The sequence below is a fragment of the Excalfactoria chinensis genome, chromosome 1, assembly GCF_039878825.1.
Source record: "Excalfactoria chinensis isolate bCotChi1 chromosome 1, bCotChi1.hap2, whole genome shotgun sequence".
Lineage (NCBI taxonomy): Eukaryota > Metazoa > Chordata > Aves > Galliformes > Phasianidae > Excalfactoria > Excalfactoria chinensis.
The window spans coordinates 131,826,717-131,854,469 of NC_092825.1; the positions used below are offsets into that span (position 1 = coordinate 131,826,717).

At 45.7% G+C, this 27,753-nt stretch overlaps 1 protein-coding gene across 10 annotated transcripts in view; it reads left to right on the forward strand.

Moving 5' to 3' along the window:
- The window catches only part of ARHGEF7 (Rho guanine nucleotide exchange factor 7), a 135,975-nt gene that overhangs the window by 34,267 nt on the left and 73,955 nt on the right, over window positions 1–27,753 (forward strand). For 5 of the 10 annotated variants that reach the window (XM_072343685.1, XM_072343619.1, XM_072343626.1 and 2 more), the window contains one exon: window positions 6,534–6,620. Coding sequence is in view for 4 of the 10 variants with exons in the window: in XM_072343619.1 (XP_072199720.1) it covers window positions 6,534–6,620 (87 nt within the window). In the remaining 6 variants the exon portion in view is untranslated. Of the gene's footprint in view, window positions 1–6,320; window positions 6,461–6,533; window positions 6,621–27,753 lie in introns of those variants that run through there. The other 5 variants (XM_072343670.1, XM_072343693.1, XM_072343714.1 and 2 more) reach the window with 3 other exon arrangements.

Genomic DNA, 27,753 nt, shown 5'->3' on the forward strand with positions numbered 1-27,753 from the left:
TACAGAACAGTTGCCTGTCTTGAGCAGCAGACAGGTATTCAATTCATCCGATTCCAGGAACTGTGAATGAGAGCGACTTGGAAGGCAGCATTACTATGCATTGCATCTCTTGCTCTTGGGCTGCTGCTGGCCATTGCCGCAGTTGCATTGCTTTTGAAGAGTGGCAAAGAGGAGGTAAAACCAGGCAGGATTTGTGCAGAGCAGTGGTTCTGGTGAGCAGTTTTGTAACACGGGAAAGGGGCAGAAAGCAGAGCAGTTGCCTGCAAACAACAATGAATTTAGAAGTGTCTGCAACTGTGTTCAGCTTTTCCTGTTGACTCTGGTCTGCAAGGTTTTGTGTTACAGCTTCTTTAAGGCTGAGCGGCCCTGGGGTCAATGAGAGGCTGCTGCAGCCATGCTGCCATGCAGTTGTTCACCGCATTCATGCTTTTTGCTGCAGAGATCATTCTCCAGACAAATCCCTCCATCGCAGGCCTATTTGACCCACTTTTGGCATTGTAAATAGAGATTAAAACTGGAGCGAGAATTTTCCTTGTCATCCTTCGCTTCGCGCTCCATTAAGTTTTGTTTGTACTTTCATTTTTGGCCAGTTGCTCGACTGAAACGTATTACTTTGAGGACAGCTCCGTTGGCTTTGGAGGAAACGGGATGTGCTTTTGGGAAGGATGGAGTGCTGTCTCTCAACTGGGAACTGCTGTAAGGGTCTGTGACCCCTCTGATGTAGGTCTCTGGGGTACAACCCAGCCTTGACTGCTGTGCCTGTGGGACCTGGCTTCCTGGAGGCTGCTCCAATGGTGCAGATGTGCAAGAAGAGTGATGGGAGGCTGGCCGGGGCAGGTGGGTAATATGTTTCCTTGCTAATGGAGGCTCAGCATATGGTCAAAGCAAAACTTGTCTCTCCCTGTGGAGGACCGGGCACAGGGGTCAGCGTTTATGGCTATTTGTCAGTGCTGGGTCAGGACTGATGGGAGGTTTGACCTAATGGTTGAGGTCTCCGGTGAAAAGAGGCATTCTGAATTTTAATTTGGGTAGAAATGATCTGTGTGAGAGTCCAAAGGCGAATGGAATGCTCTTCATGAGCACAAGCACTTGGAGTTGGAGTCCCCAGAAGGGAGTGTCCAGGCTGCTACGTGTGGTGACCATCTCAGCAGCCTTGCCTTATGGTAAGTGTAAATACCCTTTGCTTTGGCCAGATGAGCTCTGTGTTCATAGAATCATGGAATGATTTGGGTTGGAACAGACCTTAAAGATCATCCGTCCTGGGCAGGGTTGTCAACCACTGAATCAGTCATTTGGTCAGCTTGCCCAAGGTCCCATTTAACCTGGCCTTGAACACCTCCAGGAACAAGGCATCCACAGCTTCTCTGGGCAGCCCATTCACTTCTCTCTGATTCCACTTAGCCAAGTACTTCTCTGCTGGTGACAAAGAGGGACCTGACTGCGGTGTTTCAGACTTTGCAAAGAAAGGGCAGGTGCCTGGGAGCGAATGTTGCAGCCAGAGACCTTTGCAGTAGTGCAAGATGAGCTGCAACCAAAGTTGTCGAGACTGAAATCAGATGCTTGTGAGGCAATGTGAGCACCCTGTGAGTGGTGCCACCCATCAAATGGCAGTGCCAGCTGCCTAAGCAGTCTGGAGTTGGGAAGTAGCTCTGGTACTTGTGGGGCTGCCAAGGTACACCTGGCTGAGCCAAGGGACTGCCCTGTCAGTGCTCACCAAGACCCCAAGGGAAGGCACTGAAGCAGCAGCAGCAGGTCATCTGAGGACTAGGTCAAGAAGGCGAGTAGCAAAACCTGCATTTGATGTCTGTGTGCTCTCTCCCCTTAGCAGCAGTCCTTGCATAGAGCCTCCCAAGGAGATTATTTGTGCTTCTGGCAAGAGTAATCCCTGCTGGGCAGCTGTGGCTGCCTGCACGGGGAGGCTGGTGTTGCTGCAGGGAGGATGAGCCCAGCTCCTGGGGAAAGCTAGCTCAAGTGAGGCTGTTAAAATGCATATCTATATTTTTTTCTTTTTCTAAGTAGGTCTGATTCTCAAAGGTGCTCCTGTGAGCTTCCTCGTGGGACTGTTTGGTCCCCTTATGGAGTTAGCATTGTCCACATTGCCTTGCAAGTACGGAGTACAGGAGGGGCACTGGTGGAGAATGCTGCTATTTTTTGCACTTATTTGCTGGCTCCTTAATTTTGGTGGCTCTGATGTCCAAAGACAGTGTGACAAAGAAGCAGAGGACCAATATCTGCATTTGCTGTCCATTTTCCTTCAAAATCGCACCCTGTTAATGCTGAAAGATCTAGACAGACCTTTTGGTATGCAAGACCTATAGAAGAAAGGGTAATTAGTGAAGATATTGATGGGCGAATTGTTTTAATGAGGAAAAAAATACAGAGGAAGTTTAGTTTTGCTGCTCTTGTTCTCTGTAATGCCCTTTCCATAGTTCTTAGAAGATGCGTTCTTTCTAGGTTTGTGTGTAACACCTACAGCAGACATGGCAATGCCTTAGCATTGTTACTACCCAGTGTTTGTGAAGATGGAACTTCACAAAGTTTCGTGCACAGAGATGCTGTGAGTTGGTGGTGTAACAGGGGCACCAGCTGTGTGCTCTACCTGGATGGCTGAGCCTTACTGCCCCATCTCTAGCTGATGTGAGCCCCTGATGTGGAGCAAAGCAATTCTCTCTCCCCTCAGCACTGAAGGTGTGAGGTTGTAGCTGCCAGCCACCACTGGTGCAAGGTGATGAGCTGAGAAGTTTCTGCGGCCCTATTCCTCCCTGTGGACATCAGCATGCAGAGGCTTTCTTGGTGCAATAAGGGCTATTCTGGTCTAGGAGAATGTCATTCAGGTCTCCATTTTCCAGCTCTGCGGTGAGCGCCATAGGAAAATGCTGGCAGCCTGCCCAGGGCAGGGTCTCTGCTGTGGGATTTTAGTAGGCCTGTGGAATATTTTCTCACGTTGAGGTGAAAAAGCCATCAAATCTTATACCCCCAGCTGATACAGCTGTGCTGACAGAGCTGTGCTTTAGTTGGCTCCACTGATGTCACCGGGGGAAGTGGTACGGTGCGGCTGGCAGAGGAATTCCCTCTCTGGCATATGTTACATCCACACGGAGGACTGGTGCCAGCACCGCTAGCAGCAGAGCTCTCCCAGTGTAAACAAACCCTGAGTGATTGGGCTCCCACCACCCCAGCTCGTGCTGCACGCAGGCGGTGCTGCGGGAGCTGTGGGAGGGTGCGAAGCCCCCACCTGCCTACAGGGTGCTCCCCAGTTATCTTGCTGCAGTGGGTTTCCAGCAGCCTCTGCCTTAACCCTGGAGCAAAATTTCTTTGTGTTTCTTCACCGAGCAGCTCCAAGGAAATGCTCTTCTTCCTGCAGGCACTGTGTGTTTGGAAATGCTGGAAAAAATACTCATCCGGCTGTAACAAGATCTCTGTGTGCATATACACAATGCTTTGTGCAGCAGCGAAGTCCCACCCGGTTCAGTTCACAAGGTGGGCCTACAGGTGGCTCAGAGCTACAGTTGCAAAAACAGCTTTCAGTCCTCAGCTTTCCACGCGTGGCATTCTCAGTTTCTTCGTGCTGTCTTAATGGAGGGTTGTTGCTTGTGTTTTTTTCTTTAGTGTGTGTCTGGAGATATAAAAATGTAATGGAAAGTTGTGAAAACAAAGCAATCATTTGGAATACCGCGATGCCCTTAACTCGGTGTGTTTATATCTTAGCCTTAATCAAATATCTGCCTCGTGGGAGCTAGATTATAAACTTCGATGGGAATTTGAGCAGGGTCCAAGGGAATTAACAAAAGTACAGCATTTCCACTGCAAAGAACGCACTGTTTTGCTGCATGTTGTTTAATACAGGTGCAGATCGGAAAGGATGAGCTCCAACAGCTGCATCAGGCGCACTGTGTTATTTTCAAATGGCAAATAAATACGAGTGGCTTTAAGTGTAGTGTAGGACTCAAAGCAACAGCTTCTTAAGGCGGCCACAGGATTGACTGACATTTTAAGAACGCTGTAAATTTTGTTCCCGAACTTGAAAATATTAGCTGAGGGCTGTTATTGCGGTAAGGGAGAGAAGAAGGCAAAGCAGAACATCAGTGTGTTTCAGTGCAGGTCACTGCGGATGAAGGCTGGTTAGGTGCAGCAGTGTTCTGGGGCACGTGCAGCAGCTCAGAGCTGCAGGAGGCATCACCTGAAGTGTTCTTGACCCAGGTGCCCTAATGGGGTAGAAGCCAGGTGAGCAGGGAACTGCAGCTGATGTGTCCGTGTGGCAACAGGCTTTATAGGTTGGGAAATGTCAGTACCAAAGAGCTACAGTACAGCAGAAACAGTAGGATGCAGATCTCCATAGGGCCTAAAGCCCAGGCTGTGCCTTTCTAAGAATCCTGCTCCATGTTTCACAATTAATATGGGAAAAACGGTCCAGTGACACGCTGTGACATGGGACAGCATCCTCCTGGTACTTAGAGGAAAAAAAACACTTTCTCTTATGGTTTTATTCTTCTGTAATACTCTTTAAAGCACAAGGCTGGCCCTTTGTGGGGTTTTTCCCCTGGTGTGCTTGCCTGGAGGCTGGATCTTTAAACTACGCTCAAGCTGCCACATTTACAGTGCATGGAACACCATTCAGGGTGTGCTGGGCACAGCTGCTGGTTGGCAGTACCTGTTCTGTTTGCTGGTGGTTTCTGCTTTCTCATAAGAGGGGTAGCCCCACTTCAAACTAAACCATGTTGTACCTACTGTAGGTCACACTACGGAAACGAATGAATGGCAACAGAATTAAAATTGTGTTTGCTATTTTGCCTAAAGCCATAGATTTCATAGAATCACAGAATGGCCTGGCTTGAAAAGGACCACAATACTCATCTGGTTTCAACCCCCTGCTATGTGCAGGGTCTCCAACCACCAGACCAGGCTGCCCAGAGCCACATCCAGACTGGCCTTTAATGCCTCCAGGGATGGAGCATCCACAACCTCCTTGGGCAACCTGATCAAAGCAGATGTAATTCTAGCTGGGTGCCATCCATTTGTATCCCACACTGTTCTCTGCCTTTTCTGGATGGCAGAAAAAATGTAGTCCACTTCTTTGCAGTTGTGGTACATTGCGGACGTGTCCTTGCTGAGCTATCCCTGATTTCTAGAACTGCTCCCTGAGAGATTCAGCCTCTATCAGAGCCTGTCCGTGAGCCACTCACAAGTGGTGCAGGCTCTGTGCTCCTGCTCTGTGCATTACCTTCCCTTGTTTCTCTGAATTCCACTGTGGAGCCCCGATCCTTAATTAAGAATCTGTCAGGTCCCTCTGGAAGTCCTGTCTTTTCTAATTACGTGTATTCCTTTTTATTTGTATGACTGTTGCACGTAGAGGTTCCAGTTCAACACTGAGGCCCCTTTGTGCTACGGGTGCTCCAGGCTTGTAATAAGAGGGCAGCCCCTGCTAATGAACTGACAGCGTGGGTCTGTGGCAGCCAGGGGAGGAAACAAGTACTGGATAGGGAAACATTTAAGCTCTCCTTTTCATTGTCTTTATGTACATGTAGTCTCTTAAGCTAAGTAATTCTGGAGTATGATCCTACTTCAATCGTTGAGGCTTCATATATATATATATATATATATAAATATATATATATATATTTATTCAATACAGACTGCAGGACGGCCTTGCCTTGGTCGCAGCTTGATGTTTGGGCTCAGCTGAGCTCCATGTGCTGTGGAGGTGGATGTTATGCATGTCAGTTTCCATCAGTGTGTGTGCAGCAAACCTTCCTGTCTAGCATAACATGCAGGCAAAGGGCACAGAGCCCAGTGGCTTCCAGAGCGCTTCTCAGTTCGGCTTTCCAGCTCACACAGAAGGACGTGCCCAGGGCTGGAGGTCTGTTTACCTCTTGGTTTGAGCAATAGTTTGTTTGGTGGACTTCTGCGTTTAAAATACAGAAAAAAAATCGATCAAATTTTTCTTTCTTTTTTTGGGGGGAGGGTGGGGTGGTAAAACAACGCTTATGTGTGCAATTAGGTGAGCTAAGCATGAGTCCAGTAAAGATTCTGGGTAGAGGCCGAGCTATGCCCGGCGGGTTTCTGAGGTCCAGCCGCGGCTTTCCTGTGGGGCTCCCCTTTCCCGAGGTAGGAAGGGGCTGCGGCTGACTATCGAACCGCGGACAAACAGAGCCAGTCAATACTGGGCCCTTCAGCCAGTGGATTATTAACTGGGTGCCGGCACATTTCCCACCGAGCTCTTCCAAGGCTTTGCTCTCAGTTATGTCTAAAACCCGCCCAGGATTCCTCCCTCAGAGCGGCCCGGTGCCAGGCAGCGGCCGCGCTCCGCCCCTCCCGTTCCCGCTCCCGTTCCGCGCTGAGCCGCCGGGGCCGCGGCAGCCGGGCTGCGCGCTGTGCCCTCCGCCCTCGCACGCCATTTCCTGCTCTCCGTGTTTACTTCCCGGTTCAACCTCTTCCCAGGCAGGAGCGGAGGGAGCGGGAGGTGAGGGAGCGGGGGGCCGGGCCGCGCCCCGCGGGGCCGGGTCCGCGCTGAGCCGCCGCCTCTTCTCTTCCAGGTGTACCCGGAGCCGCGCACGGAGGGCGAGTGCCTGAGCAACATCCGCGAGTTCCTGCGGGGCTGCGGTGCCTCGCTGCGCCTGGAGGTGAGTGGGGCGGCGGGGCTGGGGACCGGGGCCGCCCGGCTCGGTGCCCGGGGGGAGCGGCGCTGCCGCCTTTGTGCCGACAAGATGGTGGCGGCCGCCCCTCCCTCGCTGCGCTGCGGGTCGGGGGGCTGCGGGGTTGGGGGCAGCGCTGCGCTTCGGCTCGGCTCCCGGCCCTGGGGGGCTGCGCGTAGGGCTGGTGGAGGAGCCGGGCTGCGGCGTGCCGGTGTGCTCGCCGTGCCCGTAGCGCTGCTCGGCGTGCGGCAGCGCCGTGGTGCCGGTGCGGCTCTGCCCCTCTCCTGCGGCGGGGTCTGAGCGGCGACGCCGCTCGGTTTGCACAGCGCTGGGGTCGGCTTGTGGGAACGAAGCCGCTCGCAGCCCGCTGAAGCCTAATGAGGGAAAATGGTAGATGGAGTTTCTCCCGAGCATCCTTCGGGTTACATAAAAACCCAGCAAACTGCCATATTTCCCAAACATGTGTTCGCAGGGTTGCACATTAGCGAGTCCCACGTTCCTTTTATATTTAGCTGCGAGAGGGACGTGCTGCTGCCTCGGCTTCCTTGATGGGTGTGTGGGAGAGGGAACTGATGTAATCCAAAGCACTTCCCAACTTCTCCGCATTGGAAAGGGAGAGGCACTGCAATCTCTGTTCTTAGAGGCTTTTTTTGGGGGTAGGAAAGATGGTTTCTGGTGCTTCTGAACATGAATTAACTCTGTGTTGCCTTAACGAGTTCTCAGGTTCTTGCAGTGCCTCTGGTTATGCCTTATAATATAGCAGGGCAGAATATCATTATTAGCAGACTGTGCTTTCCTGAGGCTCTGCACAGTGAGCTATCATTACTGAAATTAGTGGTGCAGGACTTGCACTTCATCCTATGTTCTGTCCCGGGAGAAGATTAAAAGACAGTTTTTAGTGTGCTGTTCCTTGTGAAATAAGACTTAATCATTCTAGCTGCCTTCCCTCTTCAAGGGAAATTTGCTGGGAGAAAAGAACAGTTTCTATGGGATTCAGAAACCAGACTTTGGGCTGGGCTTTGCATTGTCTGTGCTGTTTGGTTTTCTCTTGCGATAGTTGACTTCCCATTTGTTTCTTACTTTATAGCCGTGTTAAGTTTTCCATGTTTATAACCTCCCTGTGTGAGAACTGAGCTCACGTTCAAGTAGTGGAGATAGGTGAGCTAGAGGGAGTTGGTGAGGGGAGACACTTCAAGTCTCAATTCGGAAATAAGTTGTGAATATGAAAGCGAAAGGTGGGGAAACAAAATACAGTGAGTATCCCATCTCTTTGTGCCCTTGGTAGGTCTCTCACTGAGCTTGGAGCTTTTCCAGTTGCAGTTTGCAGAAAGCTTTTGTCAGCTCTTTTGCTCAGAGCGGTAAGAAAGTGAAGAACGGTGATTTAAAAAAAAGATAGTTTTTGTCTTATGCTTGGAGCCTGAATATTTTTGAGCATAACCAAATTGTTAGCATGGCTTCGGGGGCTTCTCAGCAAGGTTGCCGGAAACTCTTTTCTTACGTGGAGGCACTTGGCTGCAGCAGCTTCCAGCCCAGCATGTTGGAACAGGAATTATCCCAAGCTACCAGGAGAGGTGAGAGCCTGGCAGGAAGGGACACAAATGCTTAGGTTTACGGAGCCTTCTGTGTTTCTCTTAGGATCTTTGGTTATGTTTGGAGGTTGTCCGGTCCCTGTTGTTTTCTCATTAATTTTTCCAACCCCCTGGTTGCGGCCAGAGATGAGAGGAAGGGCAGCCCAGATTCAACAAGTGAGTATCTGGCAGGGGCCCCTCAGCCGCCTGCTAACCCTGGGCTCTTTCTCCTCTCTGCTGTAATAAGGTGTGAGTCAGCCCTTGTGGATCTCTGCCTCACTTGCTGTGGGAACTGGGGAGGTGCCACAGCTTCTCCGTGCGGCACTGATACATTGCTTCCTTACTTGTGGTTGGGTTTGGAAAGAGGGTGGCTGCTTGCTTTGAAGACTGCCTTCTGTTTTTGCCTTGAGTGAAGAGCATCTCCGAAAACAGTGGCATAGATTTTTCTTGGGGGACAGCAGATTAGATTATGAGCTAATGGTGAGTATAAATATTTGACAAAGCTGTGGATGTGGTTGTGATCTTTAAATAGAATCAACGTTTGAATAGTGCAGGTAACAGGAAACTCTAGATCGGAGTGCGGACATGCCACCTTCTGTGTATGAATATGGTGATTTTTGTAATGTAAGCATTCTACCTGCAGTTTTCTATGGCTTTACATGGAATTGACTTAGACTGGTATTGAGTTGTCTGTAATCAGGTTGGGTGGTTTCTCTCTTTGATTTTTGGAGCGTGGTAACAACACAGCACTGGTTTGCTTAGCCTAGACTGAGCATTGCACAATCTCTTCTTGTTCCTAAGTCTGAGATTGTCTTGAGTAAAATAGAACTGTGGTTTTACAAAGTTGTCAGAGCACTTTGCTTTTTACTCTGTATGGTTCTAGCTTTGGAAATTAGGTGTGTGCCTGAGAACTTGATGAACTGCTGTGGGTAACAGAAAGATGTGCCTCCGTGGATGGGTTGCTTTCAGATACTTTCCTCTATGGTTTCTGTTTGTTGGAGGATGTGCTGACTGTGCTCTCTGTACTGTAAAGATGAGGGCAGAGGTGAGAGTCTTTGTTGGTTTGGGAATATTCTGATGTCTGAAAGTTATCCTTACATTCTTCCTTTCCCCAGTATGTTTAAACTCTTTGCTAAGATATTCAGAAAGCATAGATCAAGTTCTAATGAGAAGGATTGCTGCTCCTCATGGGAACCCACCCGATGGATCCATTTCTTCCCTCTGCAGTATTTGATGATGGTGGAGTCACCGACCCTGGGGGTGTTCAAGGAAAGACTGGATGTTGTGTTGAGGGACATGGTTTAGTGGGAGCTATTGGTAATAGGTGAACGGTTGGACTGGATGATCTTTTAGGTCTTCTCCAACCTTGGTGATTCTATGATGCATAAGTGTTTCAAAACAAAACGAGTGCTTAATCTGGGGCTTGCAGTAAGCTTTTGTAAGTTGAAATCTGAGTTGATAAAGCAGAAATAGTTTCAATTAATGACCGTAAGATTGTTCTACAGGTGTGTTCTTAATGCTTCTTAAAATACTGATTTCTCATGTATAGGTTAAAAAAAAAGTGTTGAGACTTAAAAATGTTCCTGAGATCTCAACTAGAGTTGAAGGACTGAATTTTCAACTCTGTGTTATTCTTCCCTTCTGGAAGGTGTTAGTGTTTGCTTAGAATAATTGTAGTGTCAAATGGTTTGAAGCTTTGAAGCTTCACTGCGTTTGACAAATGTCTGCGTAGATGGAACAGACTGTAGGAACAGCTGTCTGCTTTGCAAGTTCATAACGTAGTGTGCAGTTTCCTTAGGTAGGGAGGCAGTTTGCTATATATTGTTCCGACCAATTTTGCTTTAAGGGTTGTTTTTCCACACGGTTTCGTCTTTGTGTGAATTAGGAAGAATGACCTCTTTGTCTAAATGGGTTCCCAGAAAAAGCCTGCAATGTGGTGGTTTTGCATGGTGGATTCTGTTCTAGATGAGGATAATTAGATAGATATACTTGACATGGAACTTACTGCAGATATGCAGTATCTTCCTCCGAACACTGGCAGGAGAGACAGAAATGAAGAAGTGATGGTCGTAGAGTGTTTGTTCCTTCCTGAGCTGAGCCCTTATGAGTTTGTCTGTGATGGCTGCATTGAGTTACTCCAGCGCTGTTCTTTTTTTCTTAAGGAGTCTTAATTTCCTGGATATTTGCTGTTTGTCTCTGACCAGAGATGTGTAACAGTCTGTGGGGCCAAAAAGAAGCTCTGAAGAACTTTGTCAACGTCAACAGTAGAGGAGTTCATTTAGGGAGCAATTAAATGTAGGATAATAGTAAGTAATATCTTAAGAGGAAAATAAAACAGCATTATAATGCTCATTGTTTAAAGGACTGAACACTTGATGTATCCTGTGAACACCGCCTACTTTATCAAAGGGATAAAGTCCTACTTTATCCAATTCCCAGAGTAGTATCTTGCCAAGTGTATCTTGAGCTCAAAAATACTTTGTATCTCTGACTGTACTGTGGTGGAAGAGATGACAGCAGGCTAATAGAAAGTACCAGTGAGCGGTGGACTTGAAAACCATTTTCCTACCTGTCAAGAGACCTCCTTACTTCTGGCATCCGTGATAGTCACTTTATTACAGAGGAAGTGATGCCAAAATCAGGGTTTTACTTCTTCAGTGAAATAACTAAAGAAGAGATGAAGCAAACCTGGTGATGCCATGAAATCTTAAGATCCTCTGTTTGTTCGTTAGTAAATCTCTCGTGCAAGGATTTACCCTTAGGGCTCCGAATGCTGCATGCAAATTTGGGAAATGAAATCTTTGAGAGCTATAAATTATATAAGGATATGCAGATGTGTCTGTGATACACAGCTGTAGCCCTGGGGAGAAGTTTGCAAGGGGTGTCAGTGTTGTTCTGTTAGACCAGCTCATCTTTTGGGAGTAGGATTATGAGCCTTTGTCTCTTCTTCTGTGCCCCACCCCTTCCACGACCATAGCAGTTCATCTATAAACTGATGCTGCTTTTTCTCTTCAAGCATTGTGTATTTCCTAAGAAAATGATGGCTACAGTCCTGCCGCCTTTGTGGCCTTTGAAAGATATTCTGCAAGTCGACATTTGAAGATCTGTTTGTGCAAGGAAACTGTAAAGCAAAGTTGCTGCCATGAATGGAGCTACTTGATGTCTGCCAGTGAATTAGGAGCGGCTAAGGTTCTGGTAGAGAAGAGTATTAGGCCAATATTATGATCAGATTTTGTTGGAGATTTTTATTAGAGATTAAAATTAGGTTTTAAATGTTTGTATACCTGCAAATTCTTTTGTATTGCATGGTGACCTAATTCTTTGAGCACACACGTCAACCAAGTGTGCATGTAGAGTATGTGTGGCATGGTGAATGTGCTGTGGGCATTGATCCATTTGTCTTGACTGCTTAGGCCATGCTTTGAGGGGTGTCTGGCATGCCAAAATACATCTAGAACATTTCAGTTGTCACTGCATACAGGGGGAGTTGGGGAGGGGCACGCTCTGTGCTTCTTTGCTGTAACTGTTATCTAGTATGTATCTGCTCAGAGCGGTTTTTGCAACAGCTTGAATGAGTTGCTGTGTGGTTCAGGAGAGGCTTCTGTGTAACTGCTTCAGTTGTGTGGTTCATTTTATTTTGAAGATCTGAATAAACCCTCATGCAGTAATTAAAACAGAAAGTATATTGCGCAGTTAATCTAGAATGCACAGCAGACTTCAGCAACGCATTCTTATGCTTGAATACAGCAAGTAGTTTTCACAAAAAAGCTTCAGTGCTTTGATTTCTTTAACCCTCCCCTGCCTTCCAGCTCTTTGGTGTGAATTTCAGCAAGGAGGGGCTGCTCTGCTTGCCCTGCAGGAAGAGGAAGGACTTCTCTTCTGCTTAGTTTTGAGAAGGGTGTGAGAATGTGTGTGAAGGCAGCTCCTGGATGGAGGAGATGAGCTGTAGCAGGCATGGTGACAGGAGGGACTGAACACAATCACCTTGCTATTAGGCGTCAGATATTTCCCAAGCCTGTGTGTGACACAGACAGATCTTTTGTCTTCCCTACATACAGTACGTGTAATAGATGGTAGATTCTGTGTGAAGAAAACTTTAATACCAGCAGCTTGAGTTACATAGCATTATGTGCCTTTAAGGTGTATTTTTGGACCCAAGCTACCAAAAAATAGTTACATCTGTAGTGCATCCTACACTATATAGCAAGTGGCATTGGTTAGTCTTTGCAGGAGCCTGGGAAACTTCCCTATCAAAAACAGGATACAACCAGAGGAAAGTTTTACCATGGAAGATCCTGAGTTGAAAAGGACCTGCAAGAATCACGGTCTTACTCCTACCTCTGTACAGGATCACCCAGCATTCAAACCCTGTGTCTGAGAGCAGTGTTGTCTTGTCCTGTGAACTCCGGCACTTGGGGCTGTGCCCACAGTCCTGTGCATCCCATTCCATGCCCACCGCCCTGTGGTGTGGCCCCTTTCTCTGACTCCCAGCTGCCCCTCCCCTGACATCTCCATGCTGTTCCCTCAGGCCCTGTCGCTGTCACACAGAGCAGTGCTCAGCGCTGCCCCTCCGCTCCTCCAGGCTGAAGAAGAGCTGGAGAACAATTCCAGCAGAACGGTTGCTTTGAAGTTTACTTGAGGACTGCACAGAAGAAAGTCTGGCTCCATGAAACAGGCTGTTGCTTTTGTTTGCTGGTTTCAGCGTAGTATTTCTCTGATTTTTATTTTGGAGCTTTTATGTTGATTCTTGTGTGTGACAATGACGAAATATTAAATCTAGGTCATTTTATGACTTGATGTAATTTCTTAAATGCTTCCAGTGCTGCTGCTATTCCTGACTTATGCTCTAATGCAAATTTCTTGGCATGGAGGGGAAAGGTAATGTATGCCCTGTTGAGAAGAGGAAGTTTTTCAGGCTTGACTTTACAAGATTGTCTTGGTGAGAGGAGAAAGTACCTTGATTGCTTCCTTTAAAGAAGGCATACTTAGAATGTGATGATTTTCCCCTTTGCTTTGGGAATTAATCTTACTGCGTTGAGCTAACTATCCAGATAGTTGTAGCTCTTACATGTTTTTGCCTGTGGCTTCTGTTTCACTGTAGCTGACAGTATGTAGGCATTTCACCAGTTGCTGGGCTGCTCGTGGCACTGTTACTGAGAGCTACTAGCCTGTGGGAAGTATAACTTTCCTGATGCTATATGCTTTTCCTAGGTCTTTATATCAGGAAACATGGAAAAAATTCTAGATAATGGGGCAAGCTGTAGCGCTGATAAACAGGCCTTGTCTTGCTGACAGTAAGGTGCCTTCAGCTGTGTCCTCGTTCCTCCAGCCTCACCTCCCTGATGGCAGGTCTGGAGGGTCAGTGATGTGGGAAGATGAGGCAATGTTTCAGTAGGTGGCAGTCTCTTCTGGATCGCTGCAGAGCCTGTGGTGCAGCCCGATGTCGGAGAGAAGGGGAAAGAGGGAGCGAAGTCTTTCTCTCAGTGCCATCTTGTGGGCCGGGCACGAAGCAGGAGACTGGTGATTTAAAACGAAGTGAGGAAATCCTTCTTATGCAGGGATGGTTTGAGTGGTTTCCTCAGGTGTTTCTGTTCCGCATGCCAGCCTTTGCTGTGGGGAGGGTGAGCAGCCTGACTGCTGTCCTTCTGTCATTGCCCTGGTTGGTTGTAGTGAGCTGATGTGGCCCTGGGGGAAGCGTGAAGGCCGCTCTTACACCTCTGGTGTGTGGGGTCAGCAGAGGGCAGGGGGCAAAGGGCTCTCAAATTGTTGCCTGTAGAGGTTAGGCCGAAAGCTCATGTCTAATGGATGATATTAATCAGGATTAATAAAAAATCCTTCTTTCCCTGTAAGCTGTAGCTAGAGTTACAAACAAACAAAAACTAACAGCACATAAAAAACCCCAAACCCAAACAATAAAGACCACCAAAAAGAAAACCCTGAAGCCCCACCAAAGCACCAGCCCTTCCAATTTCTTTTGACCTGTGTTGTCATGTAGCGTATGACCACTGCTTTATTTCATCATCAAGTTGGCTGAGTTTCTTTGAGTGGAGTATTTAGAAACAATTAAGTTGCTTTTGAGTCTGATTTAGAAACAAAACATCAACAACTGAGCCAAGCCCCTGCTCCGGTATAAATCCTCAGTGCTACTTGCTTTGCCAGCTCTACAGAAAGCACAGCGTAGTAAGGAACTGCCACAGGTGGTCAAATAAAGGAAAAAACAGGGAGGGAAACAAGCAAACAAATGGAGGCATTACTAGCTGCTGTACTGTATGCGAAGGACAGATCCTAGCCTGGTAGTTTTGGGTGTTTTTAAGTGATTTTCATGTACTTAAATTTTTACACCCCCGCCCCTTAATTTCTATGGCCTTTCGCTTATTTTCCTTTGGGAGGGAGGCACTACAGTGGTCGTCAGAGGGAGAATAAGTGGTGTGGTTAGTGATGACCTGGCAGTGATGTGCTTAACAGTTGTATTACACAAGTACTTGTTAAATATCCAGTGAAATTCCTGTCTGGTGAAGCCCTCTCCCTCTGATGCCCATTCTAGGCTGCTTTGGGTGATCAGTTTAAGGGATCATTAGCTGCAAGTACCAGTGAAAGCAGTAGATCCTGTTGCAGGCTGGAATAGGTTTTGATGCTGCAAAACAAGCCATTGCCCTAGTTCTAATGAGGCTGACTCTCTTTCCCAGTCCTCCCATCTCTCCAGAAAGGGGGCTTAACTGGTTGGACTCCCTTGTGTAGATTGCTGAATGGGAGGGGTGAGCGGGGGATGTTGTTACATCTTTCCTTTAATGGTGTTTTCAGTGCTGGAGTGAAATTAAATGCTCCTTTTTTTGTGGGGTGACTTAAGCGTACTGACATTTGTCTGAATAGCGCTCTGGTCTCTGGGATGAAAATGCCATCATTCTGTTTTATTCTTTTGTACCAAGTCCTCCTCTACAGAACACCAGGACAGGGACTGCAGGCATCCCAGTGCTGTCTGCGTGCAGCTAAACATGCTGCCTGCTCTGGCAGTGATGGAGCATGGTACAGAAGGGCTTCCATGTGCCTCCCTGTGGCGGTGCAGCAACCAGTCCTTTGCAAACAGAAACCTGAAGCTCGATTGCAGTAGAGTTAAAATATTTGGTAATGGGATTATTGTTGGTTTAGTATGACATCGCTGGCGGTGAAACTCCGTGAAGTGATCTGCCCATCTTGAGAGGTCACTGTGGCCACAATGGGAGGTCTGTCCTGTTGTTTTCCAGGACCATCCCTGCTTGTCTGTTTCATCCTGTGCTGCTTCTGGTGTGTGCCAGATGCCTTCTGGAGCCAGCTGGCTGAGTAAATCCACATAAATCCAACCTGTTCCCTCCCCACCCCCTAAAAAGGAAATGAAACAAAACTGCCAGCGAGAGAAAATCTGCTTCCCCCAAGCCCCCAGCTGCTGATACAGCGAATTTGGTTGCCTCAGTGTGGGGTCTGAGTTCTGGGTTTAGGAACGTGGGTTAAGGCTGTGTATTTCAGAACTGGTCCGGGTGAAATTTGGAATCTTGCTGTAATCTTCAAACAAAATAAACTATGTTTGGTAATCCCGTTGATGGGCAATCCCTGTCTGTGTAATTGGAGGCTGGAGGGAAAGAGAATGTCACACCAGGACAGCACCCTGGTTTAGATGAGTGCAAGCTGCTATGGAAACACCCTTGGCCAGGCAGGCATCCACCGGTTTGACTTTTCTTACAACTCTGGCAGCAAGCGTGCATTGCCCGAGTGCTATTTTTACTTTGTTTAGATGTGTTTAGCCTGTGCTTCATGTTTATTTCTTGTGAAGTGTGAGCAGAAACACCCTTTGCTTTATTTTTAGATGAACTTCCAGGCTCGCTGTTAACTGTTTGGTGCTTTCCTGCCAGTCTCTGGTGGATCCAGTTTCTTCCCTCATGACTACCTTCCCCACTCCCCCCACCACTGAACCAGAGTGGAGTGGCTCAGTGACTGGCATAAAGGACACAACAGAGAAGGAAGTGGACTGAGGCCTCCTCTTTTGGCAGCAGTGCTTTTGGCATGGCTTAGCTGTGTGATAAATAGCACCAAAAGTATTGGGGGCTGCCAGCCGAAGACACTGCTGTTGCTTATTCCTCTTCTTTACTGAGTGTGTCAGAACAAGAATTATTGGGCTAGTTTGTGAAGAACAGGGAAACAACCCCAAGCAAAAGTAAGTATAGCTTTGCAGCTGGGGTCAGTTTGCGCTTCAGATGCTATCAGTTCACTCAGTTGATACGAGGCAGTGAAGCAAGAAAATTCATCAGCCCCCTACCTCCAACACTCTCACGTATTCTCTCAAGTAATGAATAGAAATGAGGGAAAAAGAAAGAGAGCTGCTAATTCTAGAAGTCTGTCAGCAGGCAGTGCCTAGAAGCAGTTTTATTTAGATCAGCAGAGATAATAAACAGAGTTAGAAGTATTTAAGTGGCTTTACATGCAAAACATGTTAAAACATTTTTCTTGCGTGTTCTGTATGTTTATTAGCTGCATAGGTTGCCTTTGAAAATGTTCATCTTAACTGATTGCTATGTGCAGTCTAAAAGCAGCGTAAGTGCAGGAATCACATTTGCAGTTCATCACTTCCTGTCTCTTCATCAGGTTCTTTGTTCTGTGTGTTAAAGCATTTTAAGTGTGTGGAGAGGAAATAATATCCCACTTCTTCTTCCTTGAGATTGATACCCAACGTTTAGCAAAGTGCTTACGCTACAAATGTGGAACAGGATATTAATCTATACTAATAGAATCATCGTTAGAGTAAGCCATGTAAATCTATCCACCCTACAGGCTTGCGAAGAGAGTATAAAGGAAATCACAAGAGCATGCGTTTTCGTACCCTTTGCCATAGACTAGATCTTGTGTCACACATACAGTTTGCAAAAGGGAACATATAAATACAGCTAAAGCATTTTGGGTACTTGACAGTGAAATTGATAGAGCAATTCTTCATTGTTAAGATACAGCGTTGTTGTAATTAGCTGACTTTGATATTGTAAACTACTGATAGTTGAATTGACCACATCTAGATAATATTTATGGCCTAAGTTAATTAGCTAGTTTAGAGGGTTCTCTGGATTTGCTGACGCCTGTCAGCTTGTTCATTTCTTTCCTGCCTATACTTGCTTGTTAATATAGTTTGATTTAAGTTTCTGTTATTACTGCTTGCTAGGAGAAGTATCCCATTTTCAAATGTCAGTCTGTCTTTCAGAATTAAATGAATGATTGCGATTTTGTTTATAGCTGCTGTCAGCAACTGAGGAAGAAAACGTAGGTGTGCCTTTTAGGGCTATCTGTGATCTCAGGAAATCCTCTTTGGTACAGAAGTGAGCAGGAATATTTATCACAATTCATTCAGTCTTGTACTGGAGCATTTAGTCGGGGCTTATTTTGCACAGATGTTTAAAAGAAAAGAAAAAAGATGGTTTAAGCCTTAAAGAAGGTGGGGTGGCTGCTTGCTTCTTCGTCATAAAGGCATCTGAGGTCCGTAACACAGTTTTTGCATACCAGGCTTCCCTCAAATCTAACGTTGTGGTGAATGCTACTGAGATGCTGAGAAAACTGAAGAGAGGCTTTTAGGTTTGGCATATCTCTGTACGTGCTTTGTGATCGTATGTCCTTGCTTGGCTTTCCGTAGGAAACTGTCCTAGTTTCAGTTGGAAAGCTCATGTTTCTTCTGTGTGCTGGGCTGGAAAAGATGCACACAGGCTCAGCTGCTGTGCTACTGAAGCAGAGAGATGACTTGACTTGGTTTATACATTAAGCTCTTGACAGCTGTTTCTGTTTCAGCTTTTCCATTCTCCCTTTCTTGTTGGCTTTGTTGTCCCACTTGTCTGAGGGCTTACAGTCCTGAGCTTTCCTTCCGCATGTTCTCACTAGTGGTTTACCGTGCTGTTTCCTTTTTCCTGTCATTGTTAGCCTAGCATCAGCTGTCTTATTCCTATCTTTCCAGTTCTCTGGGATGGTATCATCTCTCTTTAAGAGAAAAGTGCTTTTTCCATCTCTTTCTGCTGCTCCCAGTAGAGTGGCTGTGGTGCTTGTCAGTTCTCTGAAGCAGCGGAGAACTACCCCTACTTTAAATAGTAGTGCCAAAAGCAAAGAGTGGTAAGGAAAAATTTCTTTTCCATGAGCATGGTCAAACAACGGGCTTCCTGAAGATGTGGTTGATACTCCGTGCCTGTCAGTGTCCAAGAGACTGTTGGATAATGCCCCCAGCACCGTGCATGAACTTTGGCTAGCCCTGAAGTGCTCAGGGAGTTGGACTCAGGCTTTGTAGGTCCTTTCCAACTGATCTATTCCAGAAAAATAAAAAAAGAGTTGAGCCCATTGCTGTGAAGAAGGGAGTGATGAGCTCAAAAACTGATACGGCAGGGTGGGAGGAGGGCAGCTGTGTAGCTGAGAGCAATGTGGGGAGGTGTGGGGTTTGTTAAGGCTACTTTCTATAATACCTTCCTTCCATTGCTTCCAGCTCTGTCTGCTGGACTGCAGCTGAGGTTTGCCATGGAACCTTCCTTATATAGTCAACAGAAAAAGCACCTCCAGGGAGCTACATTGGGTGCGTGTCCCTCTAGATGTAGATTGAAAGGGAGATGGCACAGACATCTGAAAATCTGTTCCCTGAAATGTAGTCAAATGCGGTGTTGGCTTTGTCATTCTTCTCTACCATGCTTCTTAGTTCTGGGTCTAGCTCTTGTGTGGTGTGATGTTTAAGTCGGACAATTGCTTTCTCGTAGAGGCTCCCTCTGCTGGCATTAGTATCTGACCCATTCTTTGTAGGTGGAATCCTCTGAGCCTGAGTTAAGAGATTGACAGTCTTTTCAGTGTGTGTGTATAGACCAGTTTAAAGTAAAATATAGTGAAGCCTGAGGGTCTTGAGCTGATCAAAATGAGGTGTTTTTTTGACCTTGAGGGCAGTTTCTGGTATGTTTTAGAAATAAAATGACAGAATCGAGAACCCTTAAAAACTGTGCTACAAAGCAAGGATAGCTAAAGTCTGGATTTCTACAAGCTGAGTCCTGGCAAGCGTTGTTTTCTTGGTCTCATTGCTGGAAATGATGGGGTTGGGACCTTCTGTACAAAATACTGTTATTAAGGTAAGGCATGAGGCAAATGCACTATGTGAAAAATGTTGTGAATGTTTTGAACTTTAAGAAAGCGGAATAGAAAATAAATCTAATACTGGGAAGTGTTAGCATTGCTGGGGCTGCTGGCCTTGACTCTTCACTTGTGTATTTGTGGGAGGATTTTATACCCTTATGTGGTGCACATGACTTGAAGATGAAACTTCTCTTGTACACAGGCTAAGCTGGCCTTAAGTCAGACTCATAATGTAAGAATCTGTGCTTCAGCAACATAGAATTGGTCCAAATCAGCTGTATGAATTTGTTAGAGTATAAAAAGTACGTGTTGCAGCAAATTAACCAAAATATGCTGAGAGCAGAAAGGTTGCTGATTTGCAGTGAGGCCTGTCAGACATCTGGTAGTGCACTGGTACCACAGTGCTCAGCATTTCAAATAGGATCTTTGTGTTTTTGCTTCACTACCGAGAGTTGTGGAGCCAGACTGAATTTCACCTAATTGCTGCCTGTAATTGCCCTGAAGTCTGGGTTTGCTCTTGATAGTAGTTAATGCAGGTCTCATCAGAGAGCAGCCTTGCTGCTAGCTGAATTCCAGTAGTTTCGTTAGATAAAACTGCCCATGTGGAATAATTGTACCTTTGCGGTCATGTTTACCATCAGGTATTTGCGGCGATGCTTGAGTTGGAGTGCACTGAGGTTTGTTGGAAATAATCATGATTTTAATACTAAGTTCTTTTTTCCTTCTTTGTACATCTCTCAGCTGTTGTAGAATATGGAAGCTTTGTAGTCCGAAAGAGGAAGCTTCAGGTGCTCTCCCTGCATGTTAACGAAGGATGTGAAATCCCCCTTGTAACATGAAACTCCTCTCCTTTGTTTTCCTGGCTTTTGAAAACTGTCTCTCCGAGGGGATTTCTGGAAGCAGATGCAGCCTGCCTTTGGAGTTGATGAGCTGGCTGTTTTGATTGTTGAAGTACTTTCTGCTCAAGCAACTTGCAGAGAGCGCAGCTGCTCACCTACTCTCTGAGTTGGAAAAGTTTGGGTTTGAGTTCTTTGGCCAACAAGCAGCAGTATAGAAATGGGAGGGAGACACCCTTGTGTTGAAAGGTACTAAGGTGTTATGTAGGGTTTAATGGATTAAGTTGCTGAGAAAACACCAGGTGGATACTGTGTAGTTAGGGTGATGAGTTGTCACAGTGTGGAACTTCTATTGCTTTGGTACCATCCAGACATCACATCACAGCTACAGCTTCCTTTGAAATGTGTTAGTAACTCAATCTCAAAAAGTAGTAATTAGATTTTAAAAAGAAGGTGTGGGTTGTAGTTTGAATGTGGAAGAAACTGCTTTCTCAACTGCCTGAAGATATAATGGAAGCTATTGCTTCATGCTTTAAGAGCAATCTTCATAGCTGAGTTTGTTGTCTGGCCACTTTGAAACTAATTATGCTCCAAAGCACTAAATGTAAGGAGCATGTACTGTATGTGTATTACTTTATCAGGTGTGCTGTATTGTACAACCTGTCAATTTTGTACAAAATAAGGCAGGCTGTTTTGAAAGCCTTGCAAAGGCTGGTGTTAAAACCAAGGTGGTTTGACTGACTTAGGCAAAATAAGCGTTTTCAGTCTGTTCTTCCACTGCTTTTTAATAACTATAGGTCAGCTTTGTCTAAATAGTGTATGATTTCAAACATATGGTGTTACTTCTAGGAGGATGAAAACAGTATATTCACTTGGAATTGTTGATTAGGAGTTGAGATGTGTTAGAGAACTCAGTAGTGTCCTGGCCTGTTTAGTCATGCATTCTGTTTCTTGCAGTGTAAGTGAAAAGATTCTCAACTTTGAAAGAACTTAAATGTATTCCTCTGAATGTGAGTCAACTTAGTGTTGTCTTCTATGTATAACGTGTCTGAGACAACAGCTTTTTGAGATAATGTTGCTGGAGACTGTTAAAGATGTGGTTCCAACAAAGCAGAATTGCTTGTTTTCTAATGTTTCTGGAACGTCATATTGGAAAGGATTTGCTTACTTCTTCAACCTGGAACTGCATATTTTACTCAGCTGCATTATCGTGTTGCTCCATTTCTTCTTGCTTGCAGCATCTGGTGTCACTTCTCATTCATTTGTGAGGAAACAGTGGGACTTGGGAAAGGTGTCAGTTTGCAGACATTTGTTGCTTTTGACTGGGAAAGAGGACGATTTGCAGTGACTGTTGAAGTGAGATTTGGATTTAAACATAGCTGAATAAGATACTCCTCAGAAAGTGAGCATCACTATTCCAGGTAAGAGCGGCAAACCCCGCATGTGGAAACTCTGTGCTTCTGGGTACTTACTGATGGCTTTTTAGTTGCCAGATGTGCCAAGGATTTGATGTGCTGTCATTGCTTTCTGTTTTGCATTGCCCTGCGTTGTTGCAATCTGAATCAGGATTAAAAGTTCCTGCAAATAAAAACTGTCCCCTCTTCCAGGAGCAGCCCTACAGCACCTCAGCTTTATGTCTTCAGTCTGCTTTCCCTGTTTGCCCAGTTACAGGTAACAGAGAAGCATTTGCTGTTGTGTTTGGGCAGTTGGAGGCAGCATTCTGCAGGAGACTTTAAACACGGCATAAGTTACAGTTCTGGTACCATCTTTATGTCATGGGCTGTGTTTTTGGGCATGCTTAGTCCCAGAAAAGCTTTTGCCACTTCTGTAGCTAAGCTAGATTTTAACATCAGAGAACAACAGGTGAGTTTCACCTGGCTTTTGGCCATATTATACTGAAGGTCATGGTCTAAATAAGGATTGAGTTCTCTTACTTTGTCTGGTTTTGATTCATGCTAAATGACAGAGTATTATGACTGTTTATGGCTTTACAGTGATTTCTGATGTAACGTTTCTTAGAATGCTGTAGCTCTGTGGAATTCAATCAGTATCCTTCCTTCTTAAAGTGTTATATGAGCGACAGCTTCAGTTTTAAGTATTTCCCTCTAGGTTGCTCTGGAAGCCACATCCTTAACTCAGCATACTTAACACTGATGGATCAAAGAAAGCGGTGAGCTGCCAGCAGAAGTCTCACTTGCACCAACTGCTTCAACTCAATGCTATTGGCTGTGCAGACTGAGATTCTGTGGTATTTAACTAGCAAAGGTTAAACGTGGGGAAAACAAAACACCCAAAATGTGTTGTCATACCACACGACACCTTTAATAACAAACTACTGTCATTGCTTTTCTCTACCATAGTTTCACTACAGTGGCACAGTGATACACATGGAGTTGTTTCTTCTTGCCTGTCTCCATATTACTGAAATCTGAGAGTTTCAGTGAGCTGATCATGTGGAAAATGTGGAGGCATGTGGGGTACAGCCGTGGGGTGCCATGAGTCAGGGTTGCACCCTCAGTTGGCAGGGGGCAGAGATGATGTATGTATCAGTGTTTTAATAGCTTGATGGACTTCTGTAGCTATTTTTTGAAGCTTTCTGAAGCTATTTTGAACTTTGTGGGTTTTTTTTTGACCTCAGTATCCTGTGGCAATGAGTTCCATGGTTTGCTTATGCATTTTATGAAAACTTCCTTTTGTTTGTTCAGCTGCTGCAGCCCATGGCGACAGGTATTCTTGTTCTTACATTATGGATGACCTTCTCCATGCCGTATGTGACTTCATATGGCACAGTAACAAACCTTACTACCTCTGTGTCCTCTTGCAGTTTGCCATATGATGATGGGTCAGAGTGGTTTTTAAAGTGTGGAGGTAGTACGGAAATCACAAAAGCCATTAATTTGTTGCTTCAATCTTTCCTATTTATTTCCAGTATTGTTTCTTTAGAACATCATGATTTGGCTGATCTGTCATCTGGAGTTATTAACTGGCTGTCCTCTTGTATTTATTAATGGGAGTAGCTAATGCAGAATGCTTTATTTTTGTTGTTTGAATAGTGAAGGTTCTTCCACCCTCCTTTTAGTGGGGTCTTGCTTTTGTTAGCACTGGATTTCTCTTGCCATTGTAATATTTGATCACCTATAGGGTCCTATAGTAGCTATTTGTTATGAATACAAGTTGTGATGAACTTGAATGATAAGATCTCTCAGCAGTGTTCACTCTGTAGGCTTTCTGTGAAATGATGCGTGTTGGGTGCTATGGGTCCTAAATTGAATCCTTTTGGGACACTTCTTAGATGATCTCTTCATAGTGAAAACCAATTGTTTGTGAATAGCTGTCATGTCTTGAGTATTTCTGAGTCTTCACAAGGAGTGTTTGTTTCTTTTTAATGTCAGTAATGTATGTTTGGAAAGAAAACCAACCTTTGCTGAGGTGCTTTTTCAAAGGTTGTTCAGATACGGCATGTTAATGGGACTAACCTATGCTTACTGATAATTGTCTTAAGGGGTGATGATGTATTTTTGAAAGATAACAATGCTACTGTGGATAGAAGTTAATTTTTCTATGTTTTCATGTTTATACAAACTCCTTTAATTCTGTTCCCTGTCAGCATCTAAAAGGGGGGGCTGTAAGAAAGAAGGGGACAGGTACTTTGGCACAGCCTGTTGCCCTAGGATAAGGAAGAGTCTGAGGAAGAGGAGGCTGAGGGGAGACCTTATTGCCGTCTTCCAGTACCTGAAAGGTTCTTACAGTGAGAGTGGGGCAGGTCTCTTCTCACTAGTGACGAGTGACAGGACGAGGGGAAATGGCCTCAAGTTGCGCCAGGGCAAGTTTAGGTTGGATATTAGAAAGAACTTCTTTACAGAAAGGGTGGTTAGGTACTGGAATGGGCTCCCCAAGGAGGTGGTTGAATCTCCATCCCTGGATGTGTTTAAGAGCCGTTTGGATGTGGTACTCAGGGATATGATTTAGCAGAGGTTTGTTGTTGTGGTGTTGTTTTGTGGTTGTTTTTTTAAGAGATAGGCTACTGGTTAGGCTGCGGTTGGACTTGATGATCTTCAAGGTCTTTTCCAACCTGAGTAATTCTATGATTCTAAGGGGAAATGGTTTCAAACTCAAAGAGGAGATGTTTAGATCAGATATAAGGAAAGAGTTTTCTGTGATCAGGGTGGTGAGGCACTGGAACAGGTTGCCTGGGAGGTGGTGGATGCCTTGTTCTTGAAGGCTGGCAAAGTTAGGCCGGGTGGGGCTCTGAGCACCCTGACACTGCAGGTGTCCCTGTTCATTGCAGGGGGGTTGGACTTAGATGGTCTTTAGAGGTCCCTTCCAGCTCAAACCATTCTATCTATGACTCTGCTCTTTGTTAGAGCTCTTGTCAGTTTCTCAGGCTTAGGCAGTGGCTTTATTGGTTTGCAGTTCTCTTGACTCCTTCCTCTAAAAGCCCGTCTGTGTTTACTGCTTACCATTCCTCCTTCTGTGTCTGTGTCAACTACAATGTTATGTGCTATCCTTAACATTTCAGTTTGGTGTCTGGCTTCTCTTAAGCTGACAGGTATCACTTGGGGGCTTGTAAGTCACAGAAATCCATTTGATCAGTCTCACTGACTCTCCTATGAATTCTGGCATGGAGGTAATCAGATTTATAGTAATTCCTGGGAGAAATGTATTTAAAGGAAAGAGTCTGCCATTTGAAGACTTGACGCAGATTTTTGCAAGAAAATGTTAGGGTTAGAATCTATGTGAGCTGCCAGTGGATGTGTTGACTCTTCCTTCTACCTCAAGAAGAGGTATCTGAAACAGTGTCGCCTGCACAGGAATGTTTGGTTGCTGAGCAGTAGGGAGGGCACCTGGGGCTGCTATGGGCAGAGCAGCTGCCATGATGGCATGGGCTGGGGCCTGCACAGGCTCCTGAATTAGTCAGGGAGTTATCCTGCACTGCCTGGCACTGTGGTACCTATGGCCATTATACTGCAGGTAGGTGGCCGGGGTTGGTTGGGGTGGTGAGACCTCATGCTGCTGGCAGATCTGGGGGTGGTGAGTAGTTGCATTGAGGCTGTGTGTATTGTTGGCATTATGGTTTTGTTTCCATTTTCCTCTTCTGTCTTGATAAATAGTTTTCACGTGAACCCATGAACTGTATTTTGTTTCCAAGTCTTTCTCTCCCATATTCCAGGTGGGGACTGCAAGTGAATGACGGGGTGGTGCTAAGCTCCTGCCCAATTGCCAGGGTAGATCACAACTGGCAGGGTTGGGACAAATGCTTTGTCACACTATAACCAAACTCTTACCCAGTGGTGGCCGAAGCTATCTCTGTTCTGTCTGATGGGGAAGCCTAGTGGTGCCTTTTGGCTCAGGATGCCAGGACAGGGTCCAGGCAGTGGTGGTGAGGATAGTGTGTGGGTAAGCAGGTGGCTGCATTCAGTAACCTGCTTTGTGAAGGTCTGAATGCCAGTGGTTGTGTTACTGGGGAAAAAAGGGAGTACTGGAGATCATACTGCTGAGGCTGTTTGCTCACAGCAGAGCCTTCAGTTCTCCCTGCCAGCTGGGATGCCCAAGCCCATTGGCTGATGAGTTAGAACTGTGCAACTCTTGCAATAGGTAGTTTCTTGGAGAAGTTCTCTTTATTTCCTTCAGCTTGCATCCCCAGGCATTACTGGGAATAAACAGAATTGATGTGGATTTTGTTTTTATCGTCGTTTGCAGTCTGCCAGAGGCCATCTTTTATGGATTTTTTTGGAAAGACATGTTAAAAAATTCCATAGACTGCAAGTGTGAATTTCATAGAGAAATCTGTTGCCCAGCATCGGTGTGGTGTTGGATAATTAGAGTAGGGGAGGCTGTAGCTAAGTTTTCCCTGTTGAAAAAATACCTGACCTGTGATGCTTCCATGTGCCTCAAGTAAGTCTTCCTTTGATTGACAAAATGTTTAAATGTTTCCCTCCCAGTCATTAGCTTGGGTGCTAATCTGGGCCTATTTGGGGTTGGTTCACTCATGAAACTCGCAGCAAGCTGCCTACTTCTTGCTGGATGCATTTTGCTTTTTATTTATTTATTTATTTATTTAGCCACGTCAACTGTTAGAATGAGATTGCTGTGAGAGTTTAATGAATTCCATGTTAAATGAGTATGAGGTCATGGGAGATGCGAGTAAGGGAGATTCCCCATTTCAAACTTTGTGCTGATCTGTGGGCTTTTGAACCTGAGCCAGAAGGGTTATACTTGGAACTGTGCTGTTTCTTGCCCCTAGGTATCTGCCTCACCCTTGGCAGGGATGATTGGTCTTTCCTGGCTGCTGCTGGGATGGCCTCAAGGTGCAGTCTGTTGCACTTAATAGGCTTTGGTTTTTGATGTTCTTTGAGTGAAGATGCTGGGCCCTGTAGCTGCCCAGCTGCTGCTCAGGCAGCTAATCCGGCTTTGCATCTGGAGTGGTGACTGAGGCAGAGCAGAGGTGGTGGGACACGTCCCTGGCTCCCAAATAAAGTCCTGTGCTTTAGAAGAGGTGTGTGATCCTGGATCATGTTATTGCAGGTGGCTGGAAGAGATGGAGAGATCCAGCCCTGGACTTTGTTAACAGTATTTTTGCTTGCTGGAAACAGAATTGCAGGCTGTGACTAGAAAAGGGCCCACTTCAGAGGTACTGCAGCTTAGAGCATGTGTGTGGTTCAGAGCAGTCATTGGATTTTGAAATAGAAGTGTCTAAATGAGTTACCTTAGATCCAGTTTAAACTTGAATTCTCTTTTTCGGGCTAGCTCATTTCAGCTAAATGTTGCAGACTTACTGTTTTGCTTCCATTGATTATAAGTGGAGGCTTCAGCAGGCCCTGTGGAAACTCAGTAAGTCTTTGTTCTTTATTTTGGCACTTTCCATGGTATATTCAGGAAGCAATTGAGATTTCTGATAAATTCACTCTCAACTGAAGGATGGTAACACTCCCATGTTTTCTGATCTTGAATTTCTAGGCTACCTTTCCTTTTCCTTCCCGTTTCCACCTCCCCCCCCCCCAAACTTGTGCTTTCTTATCATGTTTACTCAAATTCTGATGCATGCCAGAAATCTTAAAATCCATTCTCCATCAGGCTGCCTCCTCTAGCTACCAGAACACATTGAACTGTACAGGCATTTTCCTGTTTTGGCAGTGAATACCTTTATTTAAAAAACAAAACTAGTGTGTATGTGACATGCTTCTGCATGCTGATGAGCAGTAGACCAAATGTGGTGCTAGTTTTAAGGTCAGTGGGGCTGTTCTTGTGGCTCGTGTCTTGTCTGTGGCTCTTCCACCGCTGATACTGAATCTGTGCGTCATCTGATCACTTGGCTGTGTGCATTTGTTCCAGATGACACGTGAGCATGTGGTAGCCTTGAAGTTGTGGTTAAATCATGTGGTACTGTAGTAGAACAGCCAGCAGGCTGTTTTAAGAGGGCAGGTGATAACCTCATGTAATACAAAATCTTTTGCAGTAAAATAACTCTTCTGTATGATGACACCTCCCTCCTCCACTTCCAGCTCTTACCTTCTGCCCTGCTCTGTCTAAACATTGGTGTTGGAAGTCTGTGGTCTCACCACGCATTATGGTAGTGACTTAACCTGGTATTTAGCTACTGTTATCTCTGTT